General features: G+C 44.7%; 1 protein-coding gene and 1 pseudogene across 2 annotated transcripts; both read left to right on the forward strand.

Annotated features, from left to right (window-relative positions):
* The first annotated feature begins 1,010 nt into the window (after positions 1-1,010).
* Positions 1,011-14,867, forward strand: tinf2 (TERF1 (TRF1)-interacting nuclear factor 2). Its single transcript, XM_083640684.1, has 10 exons — positions 1,011-1,248; positions 1,513-1,715; positions 1,950-2,063; positions 2,404-2,499; positions 4,225-4,335; positions 6,458-6,581; positions 8,696-9,785; positions 11,569-11,627; positions 13,167-13,246; positions 14,693-14,867. The coding sequence occupies exons 1-10, from the start codon at positions 1,230-1,232 to the stop codon at positions 14,810-14,812; spliced, it is 2,016 nt and encodes a 671-aa protein (XP_083496810.1). The 5' UTR covers positions 1,011-1,229; the 3' UTR covers positions 14,813-14,867.
* An 8,806-nt stretch (positions 14,868-23,673) lies between these two features.
* Positions 23,674-24,370, forward strand: LOC310779712 (lipid transferase CIDEB pseudogene; annotated as a pseudogene). The gene is made up of 2 exons: positions 23,674-23,900; positions 24,229-24,370. The product of its transcript is annotated as a lipid transferase CIDEB pseudogene (transcript).
* The last annotated feature ends 624 nt before the right edge of the window (positions 24,371-24,994 follow it).

A 24,994-nucleotide genomic window follows, 5' to 3' on the forward strand; every position in this document is an offset into this window, starting at 1 on the left:
GCCTACCTGTCCAAATTGGGATTATATTGACTAATTTTACATAACAGATTTTGCTTGGCAAAAATAAATTAGGATGGTGACTATACACAGTATACAAATCTCGCGCGCTCGATTCCTAGGCTTGCCCGCCCTGCACTCTTGCTGCAGCTCGCCCGCTGCACGGGCTCGCATACGCAGCTCGGACGCTGCGCGGCCTCGCTCACAGCTCGGCTGCTGGGTGGCCTCGCCTGCTCTAGTATTGGCATGCTCAGCGCACAATTGCTCAACTTCGCATAACCGATGACATAACTCTCTGATGACATCACAATTGCTCGAGTGACCATCACTGATGACACCATCGAGTGCTCGAGTGACATCAGTGATGATGTCATAGACATGATGACATCCCAATTGCTCGAGTGGCATCAGTGATGATGTCATAGACATGATGACATCACAATTGCTCGAGTGACATCAGCGATGATGTCATAGATATTGTGACATCATCAGTGATGATGTCATAGACATTGTGACATCATCAGTGACATCACAATGTGGGACAAAAATTTAAACAGACACAGAGACATCTTCCTTATATATATATATATATATATATATATATATATATATATATATATATATATATATATACACCGGTAGATATATATATAGATATCATTTTTCACTTGTATTTATATATTATTGATATACTAATTTATATGCATCTTAAAATAGATGTCTGTCATTCTGTTTTTGTTTCGTTTGTGCTCTTATTTGTAAATAAAAACAACATATTAATAACAACAGGATGTTCCAGCTGTAGCGCAAGCAACACATGGCACGTCATATCCTGGGAGCGTCATTCGGTCGGTGCGCTTGTTTTGCTCACACAGGCAACACGCGTGGACGGAGTTTCTTCTTTGAGCCGTTGTCACTTACTTCGAATGACGAGACACCGCCCATTCGGAATGCCTTGTGTTAGAAGTTAAACGCTTGATATCGTTTTACTGAACGCGGGAGGATGAGGCAGAACTTGGGATAGAGTTGCAAGCTCCGCCGGGCAAACTAAAATATTGAAGTGTAAAGTTAGATCACGATCGGACCTACCTGACCTAAACGTTATCTAGGAGCATCTCTTCGCCGTTTCTTTGTCTGTCCGAGTAAGCTGTTAGTAACTTGGCAAGGAACCTGCAAACGCTAGCGTTAACGTTCCAATTTCAGCGTCAACAGGTCAGCGAGATTTCAGCGGAATGGCAACGAAGAAACCCGGTAACTTTAATCACGTTTGACAAGCTGAAACCTTTTAGAGATACGATGTCATCTGTTATCTTTGAATCCCATTGAGTACTATTATTCCCATGATGTCACATGCATTTCCAATGCACACAGCTCATTGACAGTTTTTGATTACAATCAACCTGTCCTACCAAGATGGCCGTGTGATCAAAAGATGTTAACAGAATATTATGAATGGATAAGTCAAGTTGCTATGACATTTGAACTGAGCAGCTAACTGTTTCTCTGCCCTGACAGACGCTACCCTGCCTTTCGCCGCCCTCCAGCTGCTGGCCCCGCCCGTGCGTCTGGTGTCCGCCGCCCTGTGGAAAGTGGTGAAGCAGCGGGATGTGGCGCAGTATGGCACGGCGGAGCAGTTTGTGACCACGGCCTGTGAGACTGTCCCCGGGCTGCTCACTTTCAGACACCAGAGCAAGCTCACGCTGGGCCTGAGGGCGCGGGTGAGTGTGGGAGGGAGGAGACAAATCAGATGTGACCAGATAGGATTCAGTCAAGAATACATTGCAAGAGGTTTTGAATGATCCACACACAATATTAGACTCCCATGGTGTCAATAGTCTTGTTCTCCTCTCCCAGGAGCAGAGTTCACTCCCTCCCTTTGGATAAATACACTATTCTTCTATAGATACATTATTCATACATTCTACTCTGTCACACACTTTGTTTTGTTCCAGTTCATCTTGGAGCTTTGCTGTGGTCAGGATGAACCCGATCCAACAGTGATCAAGAAACACCTGGAAAGGATCTGTGCTCCTGCCCCCGCCTCTTCCTCCTCCTCCACACATAAGGTGGTAGATCGATGAGATCAACAGCTCATTGTGACATCATCAGTGACATCACAATTGCTCGAGTGACCATCACTGATGATGACTCCATTGAGTGCTCGAGTGACATCACTGATGATGTCATAGACATTGTCACATCATTGCTGACCAAAATAATCACACAAATCTCACAATGTGGGACCGAGGCAGTTTTGGTGCAGCGGTTTTTGGAACCAGACGATGGCTTCTGCCCCTGGGCTCAAATCTCTATTAACAGACCCAAAAAACTTTATGTATGATGATGATGGTGATAAGGTATAAGATAAGGTAGGAAATGTAATTTTTGGCATTCTATCTCTCTCAGAGGAAGGATATAAAAGTTGAGAGTGCAGTCAACAACTTCCAGGCACTGATTCAGAAGCTGCTGAGGGACCCTGATGAGAGAAAACGCTTCTTCAAGGTCAGTCCAATTAAACTGCTCCCACAAAATGTCCAATAGGCTAGGCTACTGTAAATTAGCCTGGGTAAACCCAGCCTCCACGTGACCTCCGTGTACTATCAGTCACATAACTTACGACATAGACACATAGACATATTGTCTGTGATGTCACGTTGAGGGCTGGGTTCACCCAGGCTAACTGTAAATAGTATAATACTATCAACTTTACCACTGTTGAGCTGTGGAAAGCAGCAGGACAACCATTTTCCATAAGCAGGCAGGGCGAGACTATACTGTCTGCAATGGTTACTGGCTGCTTTTTGACCAAAATAACTAAAATAAATCACATTTGTTCATACTTTTATTTGCTACTGCCAACACTGCATGTTTTTAACCCTTCCTCCCGATGGGCCACTGATTGGTAACTTCTCCCGTTACTGTCTCTCAGAGGCTGTATCAGGCTGAGTTTAAAGCTACAATGAGCCTTCTGGTAACATGAAACCAGAAGACCTAAGGCAGTGCTGACCACCAATTTGGGGCCCTTGGCCCGCGCTCTGTTTGTTTTGGCCCGCCACGGATTTGGGATTTTTCCTTTTTTTTTTTTACCCCCCCCCCCCCCCCTTTTTTAATCCCATTTTTTTATCCCCCATTAGTGCTAACTTAATTTATTTATCCTTGTTGCTGCTCCACCCTCTGCCGATCTGGGGAGAGCCGAAACTGGCTCCATGCTTCCTCCGAGACATGGGCAGTTAGCCAGCCGCTTCTTTTCACCTGACAGAGGAAGCTTCACCGGTAGGACATAGCACGTGGGAGGTTCACGCTATTCCAACCATTTAGCTCAGTGATTCCAACCAGTTCCCCTCCCTCTGAACAGGCGCCCTTAACGCCCAGAGGAGGAACCACATTAGCAACCAGGATATATTGCATGTTTTTGGCAAATTGTCATGGCAAATTGTTTACAAAAGATGGACAATAAAGCTGATTTTCTAAGTACCTTGAGGATTTTTCAAGTTGTGAATTAAGTCAAATTTCTCTCTTTACAAAGGTGGAAAATACAACTGTTTTTAACTGGGTGTTTACTGATTAAATGTTTAAGCTCCCCACAAATGCAGATGTTTTTTTTTATATATATAACCAATTGCAAATTATTACAATTACCAAACAGATAAAAAGTAGATTATTATATTGAAATGTTATTTTAGATTTAGAATGTTAATTTTCTATAAAACACAATACATTTTAATGTAATTCCACAATGTTTATTTTTGGCCCTCGGCCCTCCACCCAGATTGAGTTTTGGCCCTTCATGGGAAAGAATTTGGGCACCCCTGACCTAAGGCATCCATTGTTGGTACAAACCATGTCATGCTACCTTGTCGGGAAAGGGGTAAATAACGCTCCCAATTTGGACGACATTTTGGCGATGTAAAATCCATTGTCAACGGGTACCTTCACCTCTCACCTCAAGATATCTGAATGAAAATCTCTCCTGCTATTAAAAGTTGGGAACCATAAGTTGCTGCACATGTAAAAAAAAATATATATATATATATATGTATATGTATATACTGTATATATATATATATACAGTATATATATATATTAGCTTAAAGTGAAAATATAGCCTATTCAAAAACGTTTACGTGTGTATGGGTGGTGCAAACGTTCTTATCTAAATACTTATATGAATGCTTATACGAGTACTGAGGAATATGATGACACAGCAATTCCTATTTTTTCCAATAGGAGGAATTTCCTGCTGATTACGGTCGTCAGTTTGAGCAGGACTTGGAGAAGCTACTGTGGGAGTTTCTGATTCGACTGGACCAGTTGATCCCGGTCCCTAACCTAGCTCAGGTATGCATCAGTGCTGTTATGATTAGTAAAGCATGGTTTCCTTCCTACTAACGTTAGGAGTCATAACAAATCAAATCAAAAGTCATAAACAAGCGCCAATTTGCAATAGTTGTGACCACATCATAAATGCAGGAGGCAGGCAGGCAGGCAGCCCACCCTACTCTGCCTCTACCACCCTGCATTTCAAAATTTGCACCCCCATGTTTGTGAAGGTGTGTGTTTGTGGCATGAACACACACAGTAACACACAGTAACACACACCTTCACACACACACACACACACACACACGATCTCTATGCCAAATTCCAGCCCTCTGCCCCAGCCGTCCTGCATTTCAACGTCTTTTTATGGACTGACCAACCAATCAACTGACAGTGACTTATTCACCTTATTCTTTGCCCATACAAGGACGCTTCTGCATGACGTCATTTCGTAATCGTCTTTCCGGTTTTAAACACGGAAGTAGAGTACGCCTACCGCAGTCATTTAGACTTGCCAAAAAGCTGTTTTCAAGCTAAAAAAAAACCCAACTGTTTTAAAGTTTTAATATTTGTCGGTTGAGAACGTAACATATATGTGACCAGTTTATCAGAATAACGCCTATTGGAAATCTTTAACGAGCAACGAGGACCGGGAGCGCTGGCTGTGCTGACACCGATCGGACTAGCTATCTGTCAAACCATACTGTAGTTAGGCTACTGGCAGTGAGAAAACACTGTCGACGTGCTTTTGTAACTAACGTTAAATGCCGACCGGGTACAGCCATCGGCTCCTCGCAGCAGTAACATTATGAACATGTAACTGAAATTGGCCGCAGTGTAGCTTAATTCTGAATGTTGCCAAACTTCATTCATACCGACGTTTTATTTTGAAAATGGCCGCCAACTAGCGCTGAACCGGAAGAACAAATACGTTGCGTCGAACGCGGAAGAGAGAAAAAGTGGGCGTGGTGAATAAGGTGAATAGAGCTGCTGGTTGCAGTGTATGTGAAAAAGACTGATTGTTGGGATAATTGACTTTCAAAGATGATGGTTATGGAAACTGTGTGGATGGATCTGACTGGTGTGCACATTAAAACACAAGGATCCAAGGGCCGTTTAACCTTTTATTTTGGAGTAGATTTTGGCAGTAGGTTGGATGAATTGATGGATGATTTTCTGTACAATGATAAACAAACAAAGGATTAATACATTGATGTGCCCACCATAACCAACTAAAAATAACAAGGAATATAAGCTTACACTTTTTATGCATCCACTAAATTAAGGTCAAAATAAACTGCACGGGTTTCGCACTGGTCTCCAACTTCAGACAGGGCCTGTTCATAGGCAAGATAGACATAACTCAGATGCATGACAGCAGGTAAGTATAACTCAAATATAACTTAAATGGTAAATGGCCTGCATTTATATAGCGCTTTTATCCAAAGCGCTTTACAATCAGTAGGTAGTCTACATTCACCCATTCATACACCGATGGCGGCAGGCTGCCACGCAGGGTGCCTACACACCATCGGGAGCAAGGAGGGTTAAGTGTCTTGCCCAAGGACACAGCGACAGCAGCTGGGAGGGAGCGGGGATCGAACCGCCAGCCCTTGCGTCATTGGCCGACCCGCTCTACCTCCTGAGCTAAAGCCGCCCCACTTAAAAAGGTACACAGTTAACTACTTACTGGTGGGCATCACCGTGCGGTCTTCACAGATTCAGGTATAAGAAAATGATGCAAACATTGCTTCTTGTTCTGGTGCTGCAAAGTGGTGGCAGACAAAGGGGAGTGAGGGAGCACACTCTGCTCCTATATAATGCCCTTCCCAAGCTCCTCCCCTATGCCCAGGTGAGGGACAGGTGAACTCTCCTCCCACTCTGGTCTCACAGCACTGATCTACTGAGTTTGAGCTTGAGATTTTCAACAGTATGGTGGTTGCAGTGTATGGTTGCAGCAAAAAAAAAAAAAACGGTCTGGCGAAGAGGTACTGTTTCAGAGTATAGAATCATAGGTAGTTTCTACATAGTGACTGAATTTCCGGCAGCAAATTTGATCCAAAATGGATATGTAGTTTTTAAAATGAAACTCTTCATATGTTTATAACGATATGATTCCCGTCCCTCTTTGCAATTCTAGACTGTGTCGTGGCTCAGCGCTGCCCCCGCTGTCCTGGAGGAATGTGCCCGGTCGGCCACCCAGCCTCAGCTCCTGAAGATCCTGCTTCAGCATCAAACCTGTCTGGGCCATCTAGAGGCAGCAGGTACCAGATCACTTGTTTAGCCTAAATGCAGCCACTGCTCTGACCAGCCACTGTCCAAATCTACCAGCAATGTAGGGGTGAAACGGTTCCCGGAAAGAAAGAAAATCTGACCTATTCGCTGACCTAACCCACATTTCAGGTTGCACATGTGTACTGCAGTTCCCCACTCCACACGTGTCTGTCCAATCAGTTGTCAGCAGTGTAGGAAATTAACCAGGAGCAAAAGGGCAAAAATGCCCCAAGAAATCTCAGAAGGCCCCTAAAAACCACCATCAAGGGGCAAAAATTGCCCCAAATATTTTGGCAATTTTATTTCCATTCAATGTATTTAATTTCCATTTCCATTTCTTAACACACACTCAGCACCTGCAAGCTGGTTGCCAGCAGATGAACACACTTACACAAACAGCGCTGTTGTTCACACTATATTTTAGCAACTTGATTCACTAATTACTTATTTTTTAAGTGCCCCCACAATTTTGTTAATGCCCCCATTTTTTAAGACAGTGGGGGCAAAAGTTTGCCCCCAAAATATTTTTTTAATTCCTACACTTGATGTCAGAATTACATGTCAGGCTATGATGACATCACAGCTAGAGCGAGTATGGAGCAAATTGTGGAATTTTCACTTTCACTTTCAGGCTCTTGTCAAATTGGCTACACCGCTGCTGCTCTGCCGGGCTGTGAGTCGCCAAAGGCAGTGCGCGGCAGAAGAGCACTCACACTGGCCGGAGAGGAGAAGCACAGCCGGTAGAACAAAAACAACTTGCTCTGAAGCGATCTGTCAGTGGGTGTTCAGACCAAAACTTTGGGGGCAGTGATGCTCGGGTCCGACCGTTTCTTACAATGGAGGCGACACAACGTGCTGGTACAGGCACTGGTCATCTCTGACTCCCACCTGGACTACTGCACCGTTCTGCCGGCTGGGCTACCTGCTTCTTGAAATTCAGGAAGACTCGCGACACATGTTGGTAGCTCCCGATATTTGTGTTTTATTCTACATTAAAAATGACAATGTTTTTCAAGCCCTCACAGGCTCTTTGTCAGGGCAGGTTAGCAAATCTTAAGGAAGTAACCTTTTTTGACTCAGCACCTGGAAAAGAGATGTGTATAGTAGGGCATTCACGACTAGTGAATTTTACTAGTCGACTAGTCGTCCCTAAAGGTAGTCGACTAGTCGTTTTTTTTTTTTTTTTTTTTTTTTTTTTTTGTCTGAATGATGACGTGTTTTGCAGTGTCTATATACTTTGATTTCTCTAGGCTACCTGCCTCTGCCATCAAACTCGTTGCAGCTCATTCATATGTAATGTAATCTATCTCGGCACGCATCAAATTCAAGGCGTTGGTACTGGCTTACAGGGCAGTACACCAGACTGCCCCTCCCTTTTGGATAAAAGCGTCTGCTAAATGACGCAATGTCAAGTATTTTTAACCAGCGACCCCCCTATCCAACACATCGTCACAGCCTATCCGACCCCGCCCATTCTTTCTCAATTCTTCTCTTCACTCGACCCTAACCCGCCCCACCTGCGGATAAACGTGCGCGATCTGCGGCTTTCCGATTGATTTTGCACACGGCACTATTTGCGGGTGTTTATAGCGAAAGATTTGGAGCCCTATTGGAAGATTCCATTATGATTTAAGTTGCATCTTATGTTGCACTGTTGATGTTGGCCTACGTAACATTCAATGCAGGGATATTTTATGATGTTATAATGACAAAGAGGAGTACTTGGGAGTACTTTTGAAAGAAACCCTGGATTTTGTTATACTCTACTTTTATTTTCAGCTATTTTTATTTTATTTCAGGCACAATTTTTTTTTAAATACATTGTTGACATAGGAATTTGCAGTTGTATTTCTCCTCCCCAGTAAACCAGATAAATATACCGAACCGAAACGGTGACCCTACAACCATGATATGAACCGAACTGTGAGTTTTCTGAACCGTTACGCCCCTACTGGAGTGGGATGGTGGCTGTTGTGAATTCCCTGCCCCCTGTTAGCGTACCTTTTTAAGTATATAATCAATTTTTCCATCCAATTTCCACGGTGTGGTTTTATCTGGACCCATTATCCACATTGTTTCAGTGATCTCTGTGTGCTCTTCACAGCTTCCCTGCCTCCAAACATGGGCGACTCCATCTTGACTTCACTGTCTCTCCCGCCCTCTGGAAGACTTCCTTCAGATCAACCCAACGCAGGCTCCACAAACTCCTCTGCCAGCCCATCCATCACCTCTGCTCCGGTGCCAGAGAGCGATTCCACAGGGAAAAGGGACAAAACGCCATTCCCAACACCTGTCATTGGACTGATATCGAATGAAGACGTCCCGATCATGATCTCGACCAATAAGAGAAAATCAAGAGGTGACCGGGAGGCCGGTCCACAAGAAGATGCAAGAAATGAACGGAGGGAATTGGAACCAAAGGGGAACTTGAAAATCACTGTGGACAAACCAGGGCAAAAGTCTAACGATGAGGGAGTGGCAGAGGGCGAAGAGCGAGGGGAGGAGAGGAGCACGCCAAAAAGAAGCAACGGAATCAAACGCAAACAACCTGACGAGATTGAAACTGAATCTGAGGAGGAGGAGGACGACGACGACGACGTCAGCATCACCAGAATTGTGAAGAAGAAGATAAGTATAATAGAGATTGAAACTGAATCTGAGGAGGAGGAGGACGTGAGCATCAGCAGAAAGATAAGTGGCAGTACGAGAAGCAGGGTGAGCATGCTCGCTCAGAGGGAAAGCGACCGGAGAACAAACGAGAGTGGAGAAGAAGACGCTGGAAGAGAGGAGTTTGACAGAGAAGAAGACGCTGGAAGGGAGGAGTCTGACAGAGAAGAAGACGCTGGAAGGGAGGAGTCTGACAGAGCGGGCCCGTCATCCTCTCCAGCCCAGATGGCTTTCAAAACGCTGAAGCTGCCTGGAGATCCGTCCCTCTCCTCCATCATCACTTCTTGTCTGCATCGCCAGCCCAAAGTGGTTTTGACTCCTTGTCTGCATCTGCATCGCCAGCCCAAAGTCGTCCTCACCAGACTCCAGATGAGCTCGGACGGCGCCGGCGGGAGCGCCAGAGGAGCGAGGTTCTCGCCCGTGCAGCCGCCGGACGAAACGAGGAAGTCACCCGTCAAGCCTCACCGTGCGCCGCACGACACGAGTAACGGGTCTGAGTTTGATTTTCCTGGCTTGGATGATAAAGAGTAAGATATGTGGGGGACACGTGGTGCAAAAAGGCTTATCGCTTATTTTTATTTTCAATGTTTTAATAGAACAATAAACTAACAAGACAAACGGGCTCAGACACAGGAAATGAAAAATAAAACAAAATACATAAATCATTGACATTTGGCATTGTTAACGTGGTGCTACCAGCTGCAAAAGGTGCTTATGTGCTTGTGAGGGATATGACGCATACTGTAGGACCCCACCCAAGGGCTCCACAGGAAACCGACCGGGCAAACTGAAACGGCTTATCGCTTATATCCGCTTCATATAGCAAGAGCACCCCTATAGTTCAGCAGAGGCTGCAATATGAGCTTCTCTTGAAAGGGTCTGTATGAGCCATCGGTAACACTGGCTACTCCACAATGGGTGATTTTACCAGCTAGGGCTGTCACGATACACTCGGTTCACGATAAGATACGATACACGATATTGGGTTCACGATAACGAGACGATACTTTTTTGCGATCGATTTGTAAGTTGAGGGAGCATCCTCCACGCTAATTTGAGTAATTTCACCATTTTCATCCTCCGTGTCTGTAACGTCCCTCGTCTGTTCAAACAAAGCAATGAAAAGGAGAGCGAGCATGCAATCGGATGCAGATCAGTGCCACCATGTTCAGCTTATTTTTCTCACGATATGAGATTTCATCTCAACGATACATATTGTCAAGTTTTGATATCGTGATGTATTGTGACATCCCTACCAGCTAGTATTCATATTTTGTCCGTACAGCTCAACAGTTGTATGCTACTAGCTAAATTACGTGCTTTGTTTGCAGCTACATACTGTATATGACAGGGTACTTTGGATTTGATTAGATTTTTTCCCCTCATCCATGTCTTGGCTTCGTGCAGCCTTCTACTTTACCTGGAAACAGTCACCACAATACATTTGATACTGATATAAAAAAAAAAGTATATATATATATATTATATATATATATACTTTTTTTTTTATATCAGTCAGAAGCAGATATATTAAGGTGGTGCATGCCACGCTTGACCTTTGACCTTACTAGGCCCACATTGCCCCATTGAAAAGTGCATTTCTGCCTTGAAGCTGACAGATCCTGGACCTAAAAAGAGGGAATGAGTCTGTAGTGGGACGTTCATTGTAGTCCTACAATGTTTCAAACCATAACAAATGTCCTCTTCTAATAAACACATCTGTGTTGTAGTTCTGTTTCGTTTGGGTTTTCTCTTTGTCCCTGTGGCGTAGTATTAGTGGGTTGAATACTTCAAAGTGGACTTGTGCAGTGAGTCCTGTAGCGACTTGTGAAAACAATGATGTTCTGTCTTATTGTGTCGTGTAGTGCTAACAATGTTACCTGGTAGCATAGTGCTAATAATGTTACCTGGTAGCTTAGTGCTAACAATGTTACCTGCTAGCTTAGTGCTAACAATGTTACCTGGTAGCATAGTGCTAACAATGTTACCTGGTAGCTTAGTGCTAACAATGTTACCTGGTAGCATAGTGCTAATAATGTTACCTGGTAGCTTAGTGCTAACAATGTTACCTGGTAGCTTAGTGCTAACAATGTTACCTGGTAGCTTAGTGCTAACAATCTTACCTGGTAGCTTAGTGCTAACAATGTTACCTGGTAGCTCAGTGCTAACAATGTTACCTGCTAGTTTCTAGACCAGAGTCATAAGGCCCCTAGCCTTCATAAGTAAGCGGTCACCTAGTTTGAGTTGGCTATCTTTTTAATCATTATTGATGAAATACTCTTTTAATTATATGATGTCTCTATTTGACAGAAATCATCCTGTATTACCTGGTGAACATGGTTCTCCCTCTCTCCAAATGAGGAACACAGGTGATTTAGCCAAAACTAAAATACATTGTATTTTAACTGCTCATAATGTGTTTACTTGTATGTTTAGAGACCCTGTCCCCCTCCAGGAGACTGTGAAGACTTCATGATGTGTTTACTTGTGTGTTTAGAGACCCTGTCCCCCTCCAGGAGACTGTGAAGACTTCATAATGTGTTTACTTGTATGTTTAGAGACCCTGTCCCCCTCCAGGAGACTGTGAAGACTCCATAATGTGTTTGCTTGTATGTTTAGAGACCTGTCCCCCTCCAGGAGACTGTGAAGACTTCATAATGTGTTTGCTTGTATGTTTAGAGACCCGTCCCCCTCCAGGAGACTGTGAAGACTTCATAATGTGTTTGCTTGTATGTTTAGAGACCCTCCAGGAGACTGTGAAGACTTCATAATGTGTTTGCTTGTGTGTTTAGAGACCCTCCAGGAGACTGTGAAGACTTCATAATGTGTTTGCTTGTGTGTTTAGAGACCCTCCAGGAGACTGTGAAGACTTCATAATGTGTTTGCTTGTGTGTTTAGAGACCCTCCAGGAGACTGTGAAGACTTCATAATGTGTTTGCTTGTGTGTTTAGAGACCTGTCCCCCTCCAGGAGACTGTGAAGACTTCATAATGTGTTTGCTTGTATGTTTAGAGACCCTCCAGGAGACTGTGAAGACTTCATAATGTGTTTGCTTGTGTGTTTAGAGACCCTCCAGGAGACTGTGAAGACTTCATAATGTGTTTGCTTGTGTGTTTAGAGACCCTCCAGGAGACTGTGAAGACTTCATAATGTGTTTGCTTGTATGTTTAGAGACCCTCCAGGAGACTGTGAAGACTTCATAATGTGTTTGCTTGTGTGTTTAGAGACCCTCCAGGAGACTGTGAAGACTTCATAATGTGTTTGCTTGTGTGTTTAGAGACCCTCCAGGAGACTGTGAAGACTTCATAATGTGTTTGCTTGTGTGTTTAGAGACCCTCCAGGAGACTGTGAAGACTTCATAATGTGTTTGCTTGTGTGTTTAGAGACCCGTCCCCCTCCAGGAGACTGTGAAGACTTCATAATGTGTTTACTTGTATGTTTAGAGACCCTCCAGGAGACTGTGAAGACTTCATAATGTGTTTGCTTGTGTGTTTAGAGACCCGTCCCCCTCCAGGAGACTGTGAAGACTTCATAATGTGTTTGCTTGTGTGTTTAGAGACCCGTCCCCCTCCAGGAGACTGTGAAGACTTCATAATGTGTTTACTTGTGTGTTTAGAGACCCTCCAGGAGACTGTGAAGACTTCATAATGTGTTTGCTTGTGTGTTTAGAGACCCGTCCCCCTCCAGGAGACTGTGAAGACTTCATAATGTGTTTGCTTGTGTGTTTAGAGACCCGTCCCCCTCCAGGAGACTGTGAAGACTTCATAATGTGTTTACTTGTGTGTTTAGAGACCTGTCCCCCTCCAGGAGACTGTGAAGACTTCATGATGTGTTTGCTTGTGTGTTTAGAGACCTGTCCCCCTCCAGGAGACTGTGAAGACTTCATAATGTGTTTGCTTGTGTGTTTAGAGACCCGTCCCCCTCCAGGAGACTGTGAAGACTTCATAGGTGATTCCGAGGATGAGGCGACCAAGAACTTCAAAGGCAGGGTATGTAGAAAAATACTGCTGCTACACTGAATATTTCATTTCATTTTTCTTTTCATTTATTTAATGTGACTCATTGACCATGATATTACTCCCATCCTGTGCAACATAATCATTATCATCAATTTTGGTAGGCTATTTAGCAGCAGGCAATAAATATAAAACAATACAATATTATGCCATCTGCCAAATTCTCTTACCAACACACCACAAACTAGAGTCATGTTGATGGTTTGTAGCCTACCTTGCCTTATGGCTCATTTCCACCACATATAACAGCACAGTACAGCTCTACTCGATCTGGTCTTACTCGGCTCTACTTGATATATACTCTGTTTCCATATCAAATTTACTCGCCTCCGCCCACACCTGGTCGTCATAGCGACCGCATATCTGCCCTCCGGCCATAGCCGAAGTAGGCTATAATGTATAACGTTAAAATGAAATCCATACATATACCAATACTGGTATCCAGCATTGAAAGTAGATGCCTACAGTAAACACGATTCTGCCTGACCAATCAGTCGTCTGCAGTGTTTTCATGTCACCGTATGGTACCGGGTCCACAGCCCTGGAACCTCAACAGAGCAGGGACCAAAAGCAGCACGACTCAACCCGGGCTGTCCACGTTTTTGATCGGTGGAATGAGACAAAAAAGCGAGAGACGAGCTGTGCGGGGCCGCGTTGATACCAGCGGTGGAAATAGAGAGCCGCAGGGATGACGTATTTTTGTAGGCAGAATGCGGAAGTCCCGAACTTCCTGGTTCTATACTGTTTCTGTCTATGGGATTTTTGAATGGGTTTTTGCCACGATGCTTCAAATACGGTCTCTGGGCAACGCAAGATTAATCAAACGCGAACCAGAGTTCCGTCGGATAATCTTCACACATGAGGACCACTTTCATGAGTTTTGAAGCGTAAATGCGAGCCCTAGAAGTAAAATGCTCGAGCTAAGCTAATCCAGAACTACACACTGTCGCATAGGCTTCCACGTCACGTCAGCACTCAACCTGGACTGTTGTTGATGTGTGCACTGATTACCCCGGGCTGAACGGGGCTGAACCAGGTGAGGGAGAGAGAATTTCCGTGTTCGCCCTTTGAAGTGGTGACGTTTTTGACGTATATATCCGCATCGACTCAAAAGTGTAGTCTCATTTAGCCGTTTGCTAGCTAGCCGTCCCTTTAACGGCAAGTAAAAGCTTCAAAACTCGTAAAAGTGGTCCTCGTGTGTGAAGATGATATTACTAAACACTGGTTCGCGTTTGATTAAGCCAGCGTTGCCCAGAGAGCTTATTAGAAGCATCGCGCCAAAAACCCATTCAAAACTCCCATAGGCGAAAACTGTGAAGAACCAGGGCTGTTAGCATCGATGATTTCCGGACTCGTTACTGCGGCTCTCTATGGGCCATTAGTGTTTGTCTGCTAACTTTGTCACTCTGTCTCCCCCAGCTGTTTTTGAAGCGCTACTACAAGACCAAGCATGGCACCTACGTTCCCACTCTGAGGGAGTTCTGGAAACCCCACAAGGCCAGGCGGGGCTTGCTGTCTCCTGGCAACGGACACAGATGATGAGACACATGTTCACTGCCTAGATTGGTGCAGGAGTTTTTAACCCATTGATACCTGATGCAGCATTTGTGTGTGTATCCCTTTAAGACCGCGAACCGCGTTAACGCGGTTCGCGGTCTTAAAGGGATACGCACACAAATGAGGGATACACACGCAAATGCTGCATCAGGTACCAATGGGTTAACAACAGACAAACCGTTACAATGTTCGTCTGCAGCTTTTCAGTTGGATTTCTCTGCCGGCTGCCCTTGTGAGACACGCACCAGTGCCCTCGTTCATGGACGTTTAAGTTGCTGTCTTTAGATTTCCGCTCTCATTGTAAAGAGTGGGTTTCAGCTGGACCAGAGATTTTGTTCATTTTATATACAATGATGTCGTCATGGGATAGCTTTTTGCATGCTATGTTTTCTCCCCAGATCAGTCACTGACGAGATCAGAATGTTACAGTATGTGTAGTTGTGTGTAGGGTGTAGTTGGTACAACTAGACAAAGATTTGTGCAAAGTTTTAACTGTAAATTGTTCACACAGCACAAGCAATATTTCTTTTTTGAAATTAATCTTTTTATCATATTTTAAAGGATGGTTAAAGCGTTATTACTGTGCATTAATAATGTGATATGGGTGATGTCTGCTACACACTGTGCCAGGAGTCATCGATGCGTCGTCTTTGAGTCAAAGTGTTGTCTCAAACTTTCGAAAATCGGTATGCTCTTGAACCCCTCCTGGTGTCAGACTAATGCAATACAGTACACTGTGTATTTACAATATACATCTAGTTTTTGTTTTTATATTTTTCATGCTATAGCAACACAAAATAAATTGTGAAATGCATGTTTCCCCACTTTCCCAGAGCCAGAAACAAATAAATGCCTTCAGACCTTGATGTATTTGGTGTACTCAAGTATGTCAAACAGCAATATCAGGCTATCTTGGCTCAATTGTTGAGTCTCTGGGATCAAATAACAATCATGATTCCATAGACATCCTGGAATTGAGTAAAGGGGGCGCCTTTTTCCAAGCTTTGTCTGGGTGGGGGAGGCCCACAGTCTCAGACTTTGAAAACCCCTGGTTTTAGGCAATGTGTTGAGTATCAGAGGGACATTACTGTCGACTGGCCGACTTGGATCAGATAACTCGATTGGCACGTTCACACTCTTGATTTAAACAGAAACCATAAATCATTTCAAGAATGGTCCTGTAGCTCTGCGTTTAGGTTAACCCGAGTTAACCCATTGATCCCTGATGCAGTATTTGTGTGTATATCCCTCATGTGTGTGCGTATCCCTTTAAGACCAATCCCAGCTCGGGACCTCTGCGAGCCCCAAGTCCAGCCGCTGTCCAAGAATGTTGAGGCTGACGCGCTGTCTCGTCTGCACACACCTGAGTCTGACGCGCTGTCTCGTCTTCACACACCTGAGTCTGACGCGCTGTCTCGTCTGCACACACCTGAGTCTGACGCGCTGTCTCGTCTGCACACACCTGAGTCTGACGCGCTGTCTCGTCTGCACACACCTGAGTCTGACGCGCTGTCTCGTCTGCACACACCTGAGTCTGACGCGCTGTCTCGTCTGCACACACCTGAGTCTGACGCGCTGTCTCGTCTGCACACACCTGAGTCTGACGCGCTGTCTCGTCTGCACACACCTGAGTCTGACGCGCTGTCTCGTCTGCACACACCTGAGTCTGACACGCTGTCTCGTCTGCACACACCTGAGTCCGAGCCCAAGGCCCCGCCCGACACCCATCATTCCTGCATCTTGTGTGGTTGCTGCTGCCGTCACCTGGACCATAGAGAGGGAGGTCAAGGACGGCCAACAGATGCAGCCTGACCCAGGTAACGGCCCCCCAGGTCACCTGTTTCGTACCGGACACCATGGTGTCCTGTGTGTTGGAGTGGGCTCACTCCTCCCGCCTCACATGTCATCCGGGGGTAACCAGGACCCAAGCCTTCCTCCGCAGACGGTTCTGGTGGCCGTCCTGGAAGGAGGCTACCAGATCTTTTGTCTCGGGCCTGTCCTGTGCTGCGCCCATAGCAAATCCTCCACCCAGCCCAGTACCGGTCTGCTGCGTCCCCTGCCGGTTCCTCACCATCCCTGGTCCCAGCTGTCCTTGGACTTCGTCTCTGGCCTGCCTGTCTCTGACGGTAATACAGTGATACTTACTGTTGTTGACCGTTTCAGTAAATGCGGTCTTAAAGGGATACACACGCAAATGCTGCATCAGGTATCAATGGGTTAACAAATGTGTGTGAAAATGAGTTAAGAGAATGCAGTGTTAAAGGCCCTTTAGAGTAGGCTACTGTAGGCAGGCCTATGTTCCTTGTGTGCTCCCCTATTAGATTGTAGTAAGTAGGCTACTAGCCTGATGGTTCCAGTTGGATTCATTTCATTTGCATGGCAGTTATGTTCAACTCTAAATGGATGTGGCTAGTATGATATAAATATAGAATACAAGTAGATTATTTCAAAATCAGATATAAAAAAAAAAGATGATCAAACATGCTCAATATATATATATTGTTTGAGGTATATCGTTGGCTGATTGCTGCCTGAAGTTAATACGGTAGTTCTACTGCCTTTCTATTCAAGTCATATCAGAAGTTGTTATAATCTGTTATAAAAGACCAACATGCACATTGTGTACAAAGGTAAGTTTGGCATTAGCAAACTGCTCTGAGTAACACCGTGGCAGACCAGAAACAGAGATGGGTGAACATCCAAATCAAGACATTTCAAAATGGGTTGAGACCAGTTCTACACGAGGGGCATCATGAGGACTTTATTCATCACAGAACAAAAGACAACTCAAATCCAGCGTTTTTTTTGTTTGTTTTTAATCTCCCAGCATTTGAAAATATGTGTGACAAACTAAAAGAGGACCAGCACCAAGCTAATCAAAACTCAAATTAAATGTGACATGTACAGGTAAGGTAACTGAAAATATAAACAGTGTTATTGTCTTATAACTGGTGGTGTCAGCACCATATTCTTCCCTCAAACAAAAAAGAAACACCAAATGCTTTTTAATGAGCATGTGTCTATGATACTTTTATAGTATAATAAATTAGCTGTGATTCTGGGTAACATGTGATTAGCTCTCATATCTATTAAACTGTTGACTTTTTCATTTTCTATACAATGCATTCTATATACAGTGTATGACTGATACAATGCATTCTATATACAGTGTATGACTGATACAATGCATTCTATATACAGTGTATGACTGATACAATGCATTCTATATACAGTGTATGACTGATTTTGCATATTTTTGTTAATTTGCAGTGGATTATGGGATGGCAGGTGACATGAACACCTGCTTCTTTCTATCATTTGGGAGATAATAAGCTCAAATGTGTCTGACTGTGACACTATGATCCAATAAAATCACGTGGTTGTTATTTTGAAAAAATAAAATTCTATTCACATACTGTGAAAAATTTACTTGTCATTGTGTGGTTTGCTCACCAGTGGAGTGGGGAGGAACATGCAAACAGAAATGCCCTTTTTGAGGCACTGAGGACAATGGGAATGGGGACACACCCTCAGCGTCAGAGGCTGGAATCGAACCCAGGACCTTCTTGCTGTGAGGTGACAGCGCTACGCTACCACTGCGCCACCCGCCACCGTCCCACCAACCGGCGCTTTTGGTGCCGGTGCTTTATCCTGGCCAACACATGGCTGTGCTCTTCCTGATTCAGCCAGCATGGTTGTCCCTGCTTGACGTGGTTGCGCATGTCGCGGAAACACTGAATTAGCGAGTGGCGTGTGAGGCCGGTCCGCAACGTCAGTCGGTCATAGTCCAGGCTACTGGGAAACTGACAGGTCAGGAACCTCTTCCTCAGCAGCTGCAGCTGAGCTGTGGTGGTCTCAGATTTTGGATGGATGAGAGCAGGACTAGCACCTCCATCCTGCTTCTCATTAAGCACCAGCTCCTTCCTTCCTCCCTCCTTCCCCACCTTCTCCTCCTCTGCCCTCTCCCTGTCTTTCTTCTTTGACTCTTCCTCCCTTGTCTTCTCTTCCCTTCTCTCCTGGATGAGAGCAGGACTAGCACCTCCATCCTGCTCCTCACTAAGCCCTTGCCGGTACTTCTTTTGTTGCTGGTACCTGAGTTGCTGCTGGCGCTTTATCCTGGACAACACATGGCTGTGATCTTCCTGATTCAGCCAGCGCGGCCGTCCGATCTTTACATTGTAGCGCATGTGGCCGAACCACTTGACTAGCGAGGAGCGCGGGAGGCCGGTCCGCAACATCAGTCGGTCATAGTCCCTCTTTCTGGGAAACTGGTGGGTGAGGAACTTCTTCCTCAGCACCTCCAGCTGAGCCGGAGGTGCTGCGTCTCTTCTCTTTATCCTGGCCAACACATGGCTGTGCTCTTCCTGATTCATCCAGTGTGGACGTCTGGTCTTGACGTAGCAGCGCACGTTGCAGAACCACTGGGCTAGCGAGGAGCGCTGGAGGCCGGTCCGCAACATCAGTCGGTCATAGTCCCTCTTTCTGGGAAACTGGCAGGTGAGGAACCTCTTCCTCAGCACCTCCAGCTGAGCCCTGGTCTTACATTTTGGATGGATGAGAGCAGGACTAGCACATCCATCCTGCTTCTCATTAAGCACCAGCTCCTTCCTTCCTCCCTTCTTCTCCTCCTCTGCCCTCTCTTTCTTCTTTGACTCTTCCTTTCTCTCCTCTTCTTCTCTCATCCCTCTCTCATCGTGCTCTTCCTCTCCCTGAGCCTGACTTGAGCCGCAGCGCTGCTTTCGAACCTCACAGACGTCTTCAGGGTCCCAGCTGATGCCGTAGCGGAGCCTCTCAACCATGAACCATACCCTCACCTGGTCCGGGTGCAGTGAGCAGCGGTGTGCCAGTGCAGCCATCTCCCTCTGCGCTGGGTATGGGAACGTGATAAAGGCATCGTGGAGCTCTGCTACACCGTGCAGCTGCAGGCTGATGTGGTCTGAGAGCACCCACACAAGTTTCTTATCTTCAGACACCAGGGGGAGACACACTGTAGTGTTCTGGTTGAGTGTGAAAGCCTCTGGGGCGAGGCCACTCTCTGACGACGCCTGAGTCTTTCCACTGGTGACTGGAGGGCATGGTGGAGGAGAGGGGGGTTTCTGAGGGGAGGTGGAGCCTGGCTGAGGTTGGAGGTTAGGGGGTCTGGGTCTCTGAGTTGAGGTTGATTCCTCAGTCTTCTGTGTGAGCCTGAGAGGCCCTCTGCCGACTGTCACCCTCACCCTCATCTGTGGTTATGAATGCTGTAAAGAGAAAAGAGAAGAGATTTTAAAAAAAAATGCTAGCTAGACATTTTGGGGGGAAAACCTCATTACCTGAACTTCATCATTCAATATCTTCACAAAATAATAGAGAATCCAGTCTGTTATATTTTTTCCAACCCAAGACATAACTTGGCCAATCTCCTTTTAAAAGTAGTTGTTTTGTTCTATCAATCATTCTGAAACATGTAACTCTTTTCAAATGGCTGATTGCAGTGAGACTCTCCATAGTATTAACCCGATAGCCTGAAGCTGACAAACTCCTTGAGCACTTTTAAGTTCACCCTAAAAAACTGGCTTATGGCCAATTGCACATCAGGGTAAATACAAATGTATTCTTAATTTATTTTAGACAGTCTGATGGTTTTAAGTTCTTTAATTACGTGTTATTTTTCGGATTGGCTCTTTTATTTAATTTTATATTGCTTTTGATAAATCTGTTTTTAGTTTTTAAGTAGGTAAAGATTTTCATAAAGGACGGTATGTATTTTTATGTATAAATGTCTGTTTTTATGTTGTTTGAACTGTATGTCTGAGACCAAGGACCACAATGAAAACAAGTCCTCGGACTTTATTGTGTTTTTATCCTTGATGTTGATGGCTGCATGTATTTTATGTCCCATGTATTCATCCAAACATTGAATAAAATCAATCAATCAATTGGCCCTGTAATCCCAAATTATTATTACAATTGTTAACTGCAAAATGTAGGCCTATTGTGGAGAGGATGGGCTCTAGTCAGTTACAGCTACACCATGGAGGTTATTTCAGCATGTGGAGGGAGAAGGGATTGTCAAACGGGCCGCACTATATGCATTTGATTTGTGTGTGTGTGTGTGTGTGTGTGTGTGTGTGTGTGTGTGTGTGTGTGTGTGTGTGTGTGTGTGTGTGTGTGTGTGTGTGTGTTTATCTGTCATCGACAGATAAACACACACTATATATTATTATTATATCATTATATATTATTATATTATAGCATTATGTTGTATCTGTGCGTGTGGTGATCAGGGAACATTCCATTTACAGTAACGTTAATATACACAATCTCAATAGCCTACGTGGTTCTCTGATCGATGTGGCTGATTTTCTATCCTACCCACCACAGGCAACGTTAGTTATGATTGTATTAACCTGATGCCAGGTGAATACTGAATAGTATTATAACTACTACTAACCGCTCCTCTGTCTGAACATGACAGATTTGCTCAAAATGGCAAACACAACAGGGGGGGGGGGGGCATTCCAATGCAAGCCAATTTTATTTAAATGAACCTAGCGCCAACATGTATACAATGAACTTGCTAGCAGCTAGCTAACGTTGTTTACACTGCAAATAACGTTATAACGCTAGCTAGCTCTTTCGGGCAGCTTGCTAGCTCACGTTAAAGTAGCAGACCGGTGATATCTCACTCCAACAACAAGTTAAGTTAGCTCAAGTTTATGATACTCACTGGCCACGACTACTACTTGAGAGTAGTATTGAGTTGACAGAGAAAATGTCCATGACGTTTTTTATAATTGCTTCTAAATACTGTACCTACCGTAGTACCCAAACACTTTGTCGTCCGAGCCAGTGCAGTGAGTGACAGGAGTTTCTGCCTGCCTCATGGTGGGGTTGGGTTTCATCTGTGATAAAAGCGCCCTCTAGTGGCGCCTGGATGAAAATGAATGATGACCTTATCCAAAAGTCAGACCAGACCAGAGACTGTGAGGGACCAGATAGGGAACAAGTATAGATATATACCAGAGATATTTTAGCACAACACGAATATTTCAATGACTGCAGTGGGCCTTTTTCACAGCAGCCATTTGCTGAAAAGGCAGGGTAAACCGGTGCCAGCAAAACATTAATGAGGGTAAACACAGTTAGTGACGGACAAGCCCGTCTTTTATTGTCACACAGTCACACACCAACACATGCATGCGGCCACAAACACACTCATGCTGACGGTGGCCGGTGAAATTTGTCCTCTCCATTTGACCCATCCTGGCTTGTCCTTTCCTCCGGGGGGCAGGCCAGGAGCAGTGGTCGCTTTTTCTTTCCAGCGCCCGGGGACCAACTTCGGATGTTGTCGTCACTGGTCGGATGACGATCTTCTGCATGTTTTTAGTGGGGGGTTATGTACGGAGGAACCCCCTGGGGAGCACGGGGAGAACATGCAAACTCCACACAGAAAGGCCCTTTCGACGAGATAACCCACCTGGGCAGTAGGCACTGAGGATATGGGGAGGACACAACTCCAGCGCCCACAGCGTCCCAGGCGAGAATCGAACTCAGGACCTTCTAGCTGTGAGGCGACAGCGCTACCGACTGCGCCACCATGCTCCACCGTGGGTAATGGTTTGCTGGCACCTGTATGCCAGCATTCTATCACTTGAAGAGAGTTTTTTTTAATCTAAACCAGATTCTGAAAAGTTAGTTCACGCTTTTAGTAGACAAGTAGACTAGACTATTGTAACGGTCTGTTCACCGGCCTCCCTAACTCAGCTGTGAAGCAACTGCAGCTAATTCAAAATGCAGCTGCACATGTCCTCAGTGGGACTAAAAAATTTGAACATATCACACCTGTTCTCAAGTCTCTGCATTGGCTCCCTGTCAAAACCACAATCTTCATAATACTGTTTTTTCTTCTTCTTCCCTTTTTGAGATTATTGAGATGTGTCTATGTATGTAGTATGTGTATGCATATATATGTGGATATACGCGTGTTTGTGTGTGTGTGTGTGTGTGTGTGTGTGTACATGTATGTATATATGCACATATATATCTGTAGATGCAACCCTAGCATTGTTTGTTTACCATGTTTGTTAAGTTGCATTGTCTTGTTTGTCTTTTTTTGTTATCTTGTCCCACCTGCTTGAGGGTGTCATACATACCGTACATATTAAAAGCATACACATAGCACTGACTCTCACTCTGCGGTGAGTGGCTCTAGGGGAGGGCGTGGCCCCCACAGTAACCCAGTTCCACCTCTGTATGAGAAAACACTTTTGCAAATACAAGGGCAGTTGTAAGGTATACTGCACATTGTAATGTATTGTATATTGTTCTTTTGTTATTCAAAAATTAAAAAAATATTAAAAAAAAACAAAAAAAAAACAGAATCGAGTTTAAAATCTTACTACTTGTTTATAAAGCTTTAAATGACCTTGCACCTCAGTACATCAAAGACATGCTAATTGTATACAATCCAGCAAGATCTCTCAGATCCTCAGACAGCGGCCTTTTAACCATCCCTCGTAGCAAATCTAAGGCAGGGGAGGCTGCCTTTTGTATATATGCCCCAAAGAGATGGAATACCCTGCCTAAGAACCTGAGAGGCCCCCACACTGAACACCTTTAAAAGTAGGTTAAAATCCTTTCTTTTTACAACAATTTATGGCTAGATTATTGGTTTATTGGTGTGTGTGTGTGTTTACATTTGTATTTTTCTGCTTTTTTGCATTTTTTACATTGTTTCGTCTCTGTATGTAAAGCACATTGTGTTACCTTGTGTATGAAATGTGCTATAGAAATAAAGTTTGACTTGACTTGTTTACCCTGCCTTTTCGGCACAAAATGGCCGCTGTGGAAAAGGTCTATCGTGAATGTTTGAGTTGAGCCATTTGTCTCTGAACCCCCAGGGTGCACTTGTGTCCAAATCTCAAGACCACAACAAGCCCCGGACAGGAAAAGACATAGCCCGCGTCACCTTTGACCTTTACAGGCTGAACCCCAGGGATGTGTTTGGCTCCCTGAGTGTGATGGCCACCTTCCAAGGCCTGTATTCTGTGAGCGCTGACTTCCAATGTCTGGGGCCCAAGAAAGTCTTCAGGTAAGAGAGGAGGAGATGTGAGTCATATACATCACTGATAATACAACGGAGAAGCTAAACAGAGAAATAAACCTCTGCTGATATGTAAAGTTCATGTATGTCCACCATTCAGGTCATAAGTAGTTTGCCACTACATAGTTCACAACTTTAGACAAAGCTGAAATGACACTTTATTAGAAAATCAGAGTAACTTCCACTCAACGTCAGTGTGAACAAGGAAAATGGAGAAAGTAAAAACAATCATAAAATGTAACATTAATGATGCTTTGGCGGGCTATTGTAAAGCACAGTAACAGCACAAACAATATGTCTCTGCTCCCTTCCTCAGAGAAGCTCTGCATGTAGCCTCCAGCCTCCTCCAGGCAGCTGGACACCTGCTCATCACCTCTGCCTCCCTGATCCGTCGCATCATCGAAGGAACGGAGCTCTGGCAGCCACAGAGAGGAGAGTACACCGCCAGCTGGAACTAACAGAGGAGAGTACACCACCAGCTGCTAACAGAGAGGAGAGTACACTGCCAGCTGGAACTAACAGAGAGGAGAGTACACCACCAGCTGCTAACAGAGAGGAGAGTACACCACCAGCTGGAACTAACAGAGAGGAGAGTACACCACCAGGTCTGCTATCAGAACTACTTCAATAAGGCTTTCACAAGTGTATTCACAAAAATCACTTCTGCAGTTTACCTCCTGAAGAGCAGGAAGAGAAATCACTTAATCAAAACTCAAATTAAATGTGACGTGTACATTAAGGTAACTGAAGATGTAAACAGTGTTATTGTCTTATAACTATAAGTGGCGCAAGAGACTCCTTTTACATCAAGTCCCAACAAGTCTTCTCTTCTTCACATCCACCATTCTCCGATCCAGGGCGCTACCACCTCACCTTACTTCTTGATCCCGGCGGGGTCCACCATGATGATCCAGTAGATCAAAAAGAATATGAAGGACCAGTACAGTAATAGTGACACCTGACAACACACACAAACATGGACAACAAAGGTATCATGAGCCCCGGTTTCACTTAGCACTTGATATGACTTTTGTCAACCGATCACATCAGGATAACCTTTTTTTCAACAACAAGTTCACAAC

This window comes from Poromitra crassiceps (genome assembly GCF_964638095.1).
Source record: "Poromitra crassiceps genome assembly, chromosome: 7".
NCBI classification, from domain to species: domain Eukaryota; kingdom Metazoa; phylum Chordata; class Actinopteri; order Beryciformes; family Melamphaidae; genus Poromitra; species Poromitra crassiceps.